The sequence below is a fragment of the Meriones unguiculatus genome, chromosome 5, assembly GCF_030254825.1.
Source record: "Meriones unguiculatus strain TT.TT164.6M chromosome 5, Bangor_MerUng_6.1, whole genome shotgun sequence".
NCBI classification, from domain to species: domain Eukaryota; kingdom Metazoa; phylum Chordata; class Mammalia; order Rodentia; family Muridae; genus Meriones; species Meriones unguiculatus.
The window spans coordinates 8,445,250-8,455,067 of record NC_083353.1 but is presented as its reverse complement, the minus strand read 5'-3'; the positions used below and the strand labels follow the sequence as shown (position 1 = coordinate 8,455,067).

The 9,818-nt window shown below is 37.5% G+C and overlaps 1 protein-coding gene across 2 annotated transcripts in view; it reads right to left on the bottom strand.

Annotated features, from left to right (window-relative positions):
* Positions 1-1,466: 1,466 nt before the first annotated feature.
* Positions 1,467-9,818, bottom strand: part of Ctnna2 (catenin alpha 2) — a 1,157,068-nt gene continuing 1,148,716 nt past the window's right edge. For both annotated transcript variants that reach the window (XM_060383518.1, XM_060383519.1), the window contains one exon: positions 1,467-2,675. In XM_060383518.1, the coding sequence (XP_060239501.1) occupies positions 2,388-2,675 (288 nt within the window). In that variant the 3' untranslated portion in view covers positions 1,467-2,387. The remainder of the gene's footprint in view (positions 2,676-9,818) is intronic.

The window sequence follows — 9,818 nt, the reverse complement described above, 5'->3', positions numbered from 1 at the left end:
CTGATTTCCAGAAAATGTATATATACTTGGTGAATAAATATTGTCATATTTAAGTAACATTGTGTAAGTCTAAGTCAAAGGCATTCTGTACATGTTCTTCAGATACATGTTGGTTATTTATATTCAGGAATTTCCAGAAAACTTTTGACTGTTTTAAGTTCCTTGGCTAGTCTGAAGAATGTTTTGCTAGTTTACAAACTAGAGTAGCACATAAACTGACAAAGTTAACTGTACAAATTTTGTTTCACTTGAGGACTTAGGAATAGCATTTTGTTGACTCTATGCCTAATCATTAACACCAGGCTAATGCTTTCATCTCCTCCCCTTAGCCCTTGACTACCTCTGCATCCTTCCATCCTGGAGAGAAGGGATGTTTAGAGATGTCCCTCATCTTTAAAAGCTCCAGAGAAGGGTAAAATGGAATTGGTGATATTTTTAGGGAAATGTTCCTCAAAAGAATGTTTTAGCTGCCGTTTCTGAGAAGATCAGATTTCTCAGAATCAAGTCGATGCTGCTAAGAATGTGTTGTCATGATGATTCTGGTCAATAGCTAAGTGGCACGCTGGTTACTGCTATGCGACATGAGCGAAAATGGAAGGTCTCCAGCACAATTGCTGAGTACTCCACTCAGTGTATAATCTGGCTCAAATTTTGGTATGTTACTGGTGTGTCTCTGAATGCTTATTTAAATTAAGGGGGCATGCTTATTATATTTAATGATTAGTGTTGAAAATCATTAAATCATGGCAGTTCCTCCATTATTGCCAGTGGTACGTTAAATGGCAGCCAGCAGTGCTTTGGGCTCAATCATTTCCAAACAAGATTTTGGATTGTGCTTTCTTTCCTTCCACTACTTTCCTGTCCCTTTGCTCTGGGGTCAGGCACATAAGTTAACACAGCTTCTACACACATGAAAATCATGACATTAGTATGTCATTGAGGAACACGTTTCACCCAGGCTCTCTAGGCAGCACAGTAATGTGGGACTTGCAGGTGTCATTGTAATGGAGAAGCTTTGATTATTTATTTAAGTAACTGGGTGCTCGTCCCCAGTCTTCAGTCTGAACAACAGCACTGAGAATCTCTTTGGTGATGTGACTGAGGCCTTGTCTTTCTGATTTAAAGAGGAAAACAAAGGAAGCGAATAAATATTTTCGAAATTAGGACGGTTTTAGCTTTAAAGCTTAAATCTCACATTTTTAAAAGTCTATCCCAGGGCCAACCATAGCCCAGAAAGTGGAATGCAAGCATTCTCATTTTAAATTCAGTTTGAAAGTGAAATAAAAACAAATGGCAAACAAACTACAAAAATACATTTCTGGAAATAAATGACTGAGAGAATACATATATTTTAGTACTGATTTGTAAGAAAACTAAGCAAGAAGCATTTTAAAAATCAATGTTTAAGGATATTCTGTGATCTTATATTACCCATGCACATAGAGAAAGGAAACATTATCCAGGTGTCAAGATTAAATGTGTTTATTCTGTGTCAGTGAATACAATGGTATATTAGATACCAACACTCCAAGCTACACACCTATGCATTAGTCTCTAAACCTTCACATACTGTCAATCTCCTTTGCGCTAACGTTCCACCACTGAGCCTTCTATGTCTAGCAAAATCAGAGTTCAAGTTTAAAAAGAAAGAAAGGAATAAAGGACAGTTGAGCTCCACTTTGTGTTGTCAGTGTCCGCAGAAGGGTCGAGGTGTCTCAAATGAATGTTTATTATCTTCTGCAGAGGGAAAAAATAGTAAGAGGACCACTAGTAATGCACTACCAGAAAGAAAGAACAGAATGCAGATTAAAGAAACATTTGAGACGGGTTGGGTTAGTTACTCCTCAGTTAAGAATCCACATGATAGCATGGATACATGACATTGAGGTTAAATTGTTCAATTTGTGGGCCACACACTTCAGCGTATTGGCTAGTACATGTTTGCACCGAAACAGAAGCAGTACAGGTTTTATGTTCTACCATTACACTTCCAGGTTTTTCACTTATGAATATACCTGCCAACCTAATGATTCTTGCATGCATTAGAGTTTGCTTTTGTAGAGTTAAGATTATTTTCCCCATCCCTCCCACTCCCGTGAACATTGCAGTGTGAACTCTTTGCTCAACTTTAAGAGAATATTGCAAAGGACAGCTCTGTGCCACCTCAGGACAGAAATCACCTGTCCCCTCCCCAGGCTACCGATGGACCAGTAGTATTGATCTCATCTCATCTTACATGCAGACAGACACTGTTCTCTTAATTTCCCCATGCCAGAGGCATACAAGTTGGCAGGTATGATTACAAAAATGGAATCAAAATGAAAAGTAAAGGGGGGGGGGGGAACAACAGAAAGAAAAGCTTTTCTTTTTGTTTGAAGCCTATTGTCCTAGAAGGAATCCATTGCCTTGAATTCACTTAAAGCTTGCACAGGTGAGATGTGTTTCTTTTGAGACCCCCGTCGAACTCGTGTCTGGAATTCCTCAGGCTTTTCTCTCTTCACAAGGGGCTTCTTTTCAGGAGCCTTCATCTTCCAAGACACAACTGGAGAGTTGACAGCTGCTGTCCCATAGACCTTCTGGTATTTGGTTGAGGCTACATAAGATGCTTTCACCGTGAGGACAACAGCATTCATCAGGTTTTTGGCTGCCTGGATGAGTGATGTAGCACTGTCCAGCTAGAACAGGAGAAAAACAATATACAGTGGGTCAGTCAAAGCCTCAAACTCACAAAACACAGGTACAGTTTCATACAGCAAGTAGTGGTGTGCCTTCTGCTAGTGTTACCACACACAAGCAAATTACCACAATATAAAGTCAGCACACTGTAAATCAGCCACCTGCCTTCTCCTACCCTTGGTCTTCACATAAGCAAAAGCAGGTTGTTCTACAGTACACAGAAATCCCAATACCACTGAAGACAAAGCCTTATTCTTAGCATACAAGTTTCCCTATGGGGAAGATATATTATTAGACTCATTCACAATGGTAGTAGTTATTCATATGTTTGAAAAGTGTTTATCAGACACTGAATACTTTTTTTAAGAAGCCACAAGGGGTTACATTTCATTTTCACTCCCCTACCTATGCAAGTATCTTTATAGGTTAGTTCTGACTTCCTGAGCTCAGGACTGGTAGAAATGAAGCCACCATACCTAATTTTTGCATTTTGATCTTGGAGTGTAGCCTTCAGTATTTCTAGATCATAAATATATTTCCTGTGAAAATCTCAGTTATTGTGGCATAATGTCCTGGGTAAGACATTGTTCAGCAAGGCCCACACGCCCATGTGCTCATCAACCATTTCCTATGTTCTACACTCCAAACACTATTCCAAGAATTTCTCAAGCACTCCACACTTAATTCTTGAAATACTCTGTCTAGGTATGATCATCACAGTCACTTTGTGATGAGAGAGGTGGTCCAGGAACTCGTATAGCTTCAAAGTACGGCAGTCTTACAAACTGGTCTACTGATTCATACTGCCACCTACTGGTTAGGGCAACTTTACAAAACTGTGGGGGGTTGGAGAGGATCAAGAAGTAAAGCCAGGCAGAACATGGTAGGCAGATCTCTGTGAGTTAAAGTTCCCTCCTGGTTTACATAGCCAGTTCCCGGCTAGTGGTGACTACATAAGTGAGAATAAGTCTAAAACAAAACACAACAACAATATAAGGAGGCCAGCCTATGGTACATAGAGAGACCTTTAATAAAGAATGATGAATAAAAAATTGTTAAGGAATAAAAATAATAATAGGGTTTGAAGCCCATCACTAGACCAGAAATTTTAACTTTACCTAATATCTGCTACTAGTTAGGCTCTGTGATACATAATGTACCCCAGGCCATTTTACTATACATTTCAACTCTACAGGTATCACTAAACCATATAGTAGAAACACTACATTTCCCGGGTGTTTTCAGCAAGGGTTCTACATGCAGCCTAACGAAAGAAAAAAAAAAATTCACTAGCTAGACCAGAAATCTAACTCCAGCTTCAGGCATGCTTGAACATGGTGGATCATTCATCAGTTGATTACGGTAGAAAGTGTCTTACAGTTGAAGAACTAAACTGGGGACAGTCCTTTGCATGTATGGCTTTGATAGGTACTGGTTATATATAACTCCTGGGTCTGGACTATGGCTACTTGAAGGGGTGTAAATGAAGCACAGAGCCATGTAAGGTTTAGTGGTTAGCAATAGCTTTAAGAAAAGAGACTGCAAATCCTGTGGCTCCAGCCTTCCATGTGACTGCCATTTCATGCCGTCCCTTATGATCAGGGTACTTTCCATGTAATAACTGGGGTCACTGAAAGTTGGATCAATGCCTCTTTGATGCCATTACTTTGACAGCTTTTTGTTTGCTATTCTTCATAAAAGATTTTTAAAAAAGGTTTTAAACTGGGTTAAAAATTATTACAATCATTTTTACAAAGATCAAAATTATTCCATCATCTAAAAGCTTGAAGTCTGATCACTGAGAAGATATAATGTTCTTTGTACATATGGATCCCTTGTAATACTAATCAGTAAGACATCTACCACATGATAATGTAGAAAAGTAAAGGTTTGTGGTTCAGAGTGATAAGTCCACGGAAATGTAATGAATTGCTGTGCAATTTAATTTAAACAAGTAGAGCAATCTATTTAGTATTTTACTTTACCATCTCTCTCAGACTGTCAAAGGTACATACATCTAATAAAAATGGACCAATACATGCTGTTTAGTTTATACCACATATGTTTCTAAAGCTAGCTTGAGAGCAAATGCTAGATTATTCAGTGCATATATTGCAGAAAAGTCAAGCATGGGTTAGTTTTTAGAGTTTTCTCAATCTGAATTCTTCAGATTGCCATTTCAGCATCACCTGACAAATGTTGTTTTCCAGCCTCAACACTAAGTTTTGTAAAATAAATAAATAAATAAAAAATAAATAATAAACACTACTAATAAAATAGCTTCCATTTTTAACAAGAGTCCCTCCCGGTGATTCTGAAAGATATGCCAATGTTTAGTGTCAACTAGATTAATGAAACTCAAAGATGGCAATCGGCATATTTTACCAATTACTACCAGGACTTCACAGTGTCTGACTGAACCCCACGCTTAAGGTGGAGGGATAAGTAATGGATAGAGATAAGACAGCAACAATTCGGACACATCCATTATGATTTCCGTACAAGCTAGAAAGATTGCTCTCCCATGTCCCTCATCCTTAACTGATCATTTCCACCCTGTCAGGTTCCAAAAATGAGTGATACTTATTTATAAAGTTAGTTAATTCTATTCTGTGATGTGTGTAAAATAGAGAGTAAAGTTATATACCAGTGATAATATTGCTTTGGGGAGGGTTATGATAGAATTAGTAGAATAAGATAACATAACGTCTATTATAATATTAAATGGCTCTTGAAGGGTGAATCTTGGGGAATAGAATAGATCTGAAAAAGAAGATACAAGTAATTTGGAGATTTTTTTTTTTACCACAGATTTCATTTTCATATAGATAGTGTCTAATTCTGCAGCAAAGCTAGGAGAGCCTGTCTCTTCTTCAAAAACCATTTGTTCTCCCAACCATTTGTTCTCCTGGTGCAGGAGGCCTCTGAATAAATATCATATATTGTTGAGAGTGAAGAGGCTCTGAGACATAAACCCAGTCAGTGGTTGTGTTCAAGCCACCTGCTTAGATAGTTCTTGGGAGAGAGACCTAGACAACCATCCTTGAATAAAATTACACACAGACAATAAGCTAAATCAAAAAACAATAAAAACGTTATTTGAAAAATGTTGACTTCCAAAAGAATAGATTTTGTCCTTTGCTCTAGATCCACTTCTAGGACTTGACTATTTTCTCACATGAGTTATTTTTTCTTTTAACTTTTGAATAAATGAATTTTGTTTATGCTTGTCCAAAGTGGCTCCTAGATGAAAAGTTTGAGCTGAAATTTTAATCCCCAAAATATGTTAGAGTAAAGGCATGTGGCATTATTTCTCTAAGGACACCTATTTAGCATAATTGCTTTCTATTCTCTGATGTTTTAACTCTAACAGTGGCATTTTCAAATAAGATGAGTAAATTAACATATGTAAGTGAAGTTCTAATAATAAGAACTGACATTAATTGAACACTTATGAGGAGGTGCCTGGCATTGCTTTAGTTATGTTAATTAAATTATGTGATTTAATTTTCAAAACTTCTCAAGTAGCAATGATTGTTGCACTCATTTCCTAGGTGAGGAAACTGCCTCTTAGGGATTAAAACCAATTGTACCAATTGACAAGGTTTGAAAGCCCATCAATAGAGCAGTAGCTCCCTGGAAGCACTACATAAATAAACTCCAGGGTCTTGTTTATCAGCTACTACCTGTGGATCAAAAAGTCTCTGCTTCTATTTACCCTGCCTGGCCTGCAAATCTGATACCTCTCAACTAGTCCACTTCCTGGTATCATCATCACACAGTTTATGATGATCTCTATCTCACCTGCTCTGTAGTTTTCCATCTCATTTTCAAAAGTCTGAGTCTTCTCTGTGAGAAGGCTTGACCTTGTAATGTCCCTGCCTAGTGTTTAACTGCTCCCAGCAACCCTTGACCTACAGTTGTCTTGCCATCTTGGAGTCACACTCAGGGCAGCAGAGCCTACAAGGCAACCTATGTATATATACTATCTAGCACTATCTACTGGTTTAGACCTTCAGGTGGGTGTCCATTATTAAAATTAGTGTTCTACATTTTGAACTAGGTCTTTAAAAATAGACTCAAAATGCAACATCACCACCAGCATTACTCAAGCATTCAACATGGGCATTTCTTTCAACAGTCAACATTTCTTTCCAGTACAAAGTCCAATCTTGCATTAAAGATACTTCTGTTCCCCTCGGTTATCCTTGTATCCAGTCTAGGAGAAACTGCTCATTTTTAAGCTAATTTTAAAATATGAACCTTCTTTTAACAAATCAGCCCACGTGACTATTTTGATTTAGATAGACAGTCATCCCTGAGAGTGGCTTTGTCTCTTGGCATGCGTGAGCTGTAGACTCATACATGGCCCACAATCAGGCTTCAAACTCAGGAGGCCCGAGAAGCCGCACTGTGGCCGCCGTTCACACTGAGCAACCCACACTCACTCCACACTACTATCAAGCTGTGCTGAAGTTGCGCTCTTCCACACTCTGTCAGTTACCCCTAGCTACAGAAATCAGAATTATCCTAATTCTGTCACTAATCTTTCAAAATATCAAAGCACTATTTTAAAAAAGGCAACAGATGTTTCCTCACATCTTGTTCTATTATAGTCCATGAAAGCAAATAGGGTGAGTTAAACTGTTTCTGAGGCATTTTTCTGGCCTGTTCCCTCCACCATCCTCACCCGCTTGCCATTGTTTCAACTCCTCTTAACTCCACACAACTTCCGTCACAAAGTCACATAGGGATAGTCTTCCTGTGCACCATCCTCATTTGTGTTTTGACTAGATGGGGGAATTCCCTGAACGTAACTCATTCCATCGGTAATATGTGTGCTGCTGCCTAATTCTTCATGACTTTAAATCTGTAAAACACCATGACATTTGCTTGAAATGAGTTACCAAGAGATTCCTAAAACTTCAAGTGACTATTGGTGGACTATTCACTAAGGATGGGTTTACACTGAACATCCACCTTTTCAGCAAAACTGAACATCAACACACAGCTCATCCACACTCTTTGAAGCAATGCTGAAATCTCTTTTTCCCTTTTCTAGCTTTTTCCATTGCCCCAACCAACATTTTTCTCATGTGGGTATTTGTGTTTGTGTGTGTGTGTGTGTGTGTGTGTCATGTCAATTACTTTTCCTAAGTGACGAGTATGTAGATATGAATAGACTCAGACAAGAACTGTAAGATGTAACAGAAAGTCAAGAAACATCAACACACCATCTAAAAAGCTTAACTTTCTATGAGGAGTGCCTTAGTACACTGTCAGGTGGCTCAAGGAACCATAGAAGTTAGAGGATTTACTTGCAGTCATGTAGATAGGGATAGTATAGGAAAATTGCCTTCCTAGTGGTCACCATTCCTAAGCTCTTCAATGAGGAACAAGTTTCACATTCCTATTAGCCTGGCTTTATATTGATGTTCACAGGTGAGACTGAAAGCATGACAAAAGTTGAGGTGTTACAGAGCTGAGATAATTTCTAGCTAATTGAGATTGAGAAATGTGTCTTATCTAGCTATCTTAGAAAGTTATCTTAGAAACCATTAGAAATGGTGGGGTGAATCTTGGGAGATATGTATGGAAAACTATTCACTCTTTATATTACTTCTTCCTAATTTCACACAAATGCATACATATTATGTATATTCATTTATGACTCTCTTCATGTTCTCCTACTTAGTATGTTTTATAAAGCAAAATGAAAGAATGCAGAAAAAAAAACTAAATCTGTTTTTTCTCCACATAGCCAGAAATCCAGCGTATTTACTTTAAAATTATCAGCATAAGACTTTCAGAATAAAAATCAATATCCTTTTAATAATAATCTAAGATGTGACATTATCAAGAAAGAGTCTATTTGAATAGAAAATAGATTTAGTTGACTAGGGAATCATGAAGGAATTAGTTATCCATAATAATGGAATGCTTGCTGAAGCCAGTAAACAATAAAAAATGTTTATGAGTCACATTTCTTTTAATAAATAAAAATAAAAAGGATGGGATACAAAGAGAATAAATTGTAATAAATAAAAAAAGTGCAAAATGTTAAAAGGAATGGAGAACTCACTGGACTAAAGAGGATAAAAGATGGATGTTTCATGATGTCGTTCATAATGGCCAAGAATGTAACACAGAGGGCTAGGATGTCAACTTTACTCTCAGAATGCAAACACTTACAACAGGCAGGTGGTTTGGACACATTCTGAGGTACTATGTCTACATTAAGAGAAGATGGTTCAGACCAAATAGTATAATGAAGCTTGAAGGGCAGCCCATGGAAATGCAAACTGTCCCACATTAAAAATAATGGGGATATTGTGAGAATACTGACCAAATTAAGTAATAATAACAATAATAATAATAATAAAATAAGTCAAGTCCTTTCAGAATGTGTTTTCAAAATATAAATTCAGAGCAGAATGCTTGATGACAGTGAAAGTTTCAACAGCCTAAGAGAAAGTGTAAGTTCATGTCAAGGCTGAAACTATTCTATTTTCATTACTTTAACTCCAAACTAATAACAGTGAATATAAAGCTTGAGATAGGTTCCCCCAAAATGGCAGAGGTCCATGTTAGCCACTTGCAAGATTTCTAAGTGGACAAAGAAAATAACTATAATATAGACCAGGAAGTATTTTTAGTGGTATTGCCTTACATATTTGGGGGAGGAGGAAACTATGATAGAAAAATTGAGAATAATTTAAAAAAATGGCAGATGCTTTCAGAAAACTACTGCTTCCATTTAGTTATGTTTCAACTATTACCCACCCCATCCCACAAAACAAAACAAAACAAAACAAAAAAAAAGTAACACATTTCTTGGTATCTTGGAGAGATTTTGCTAGAAGTAAGATTTCCTGTTAATGAATGAGAAAGATAGAGACCTAAAGCAACAGGGTTTAATATCTGCCAAGACCACCATTTTGTGTAAAAAAAAAAATCCATGAGGCTTTGAAGAGGTATTTTATCTTCTTAAAAACCTCCCCTTACGTAGGTCTCCAGCTTGTCACAGAGATGTACCCACCCTCACTTTCTCTTTTCTCCATAGGCCTTCTGTCTTCTCACCCTTTTTCTTCCTTAGGTATGATCTTCACCCTCTTAACTCTCTGTGCCCCCTTCTTTCTTAC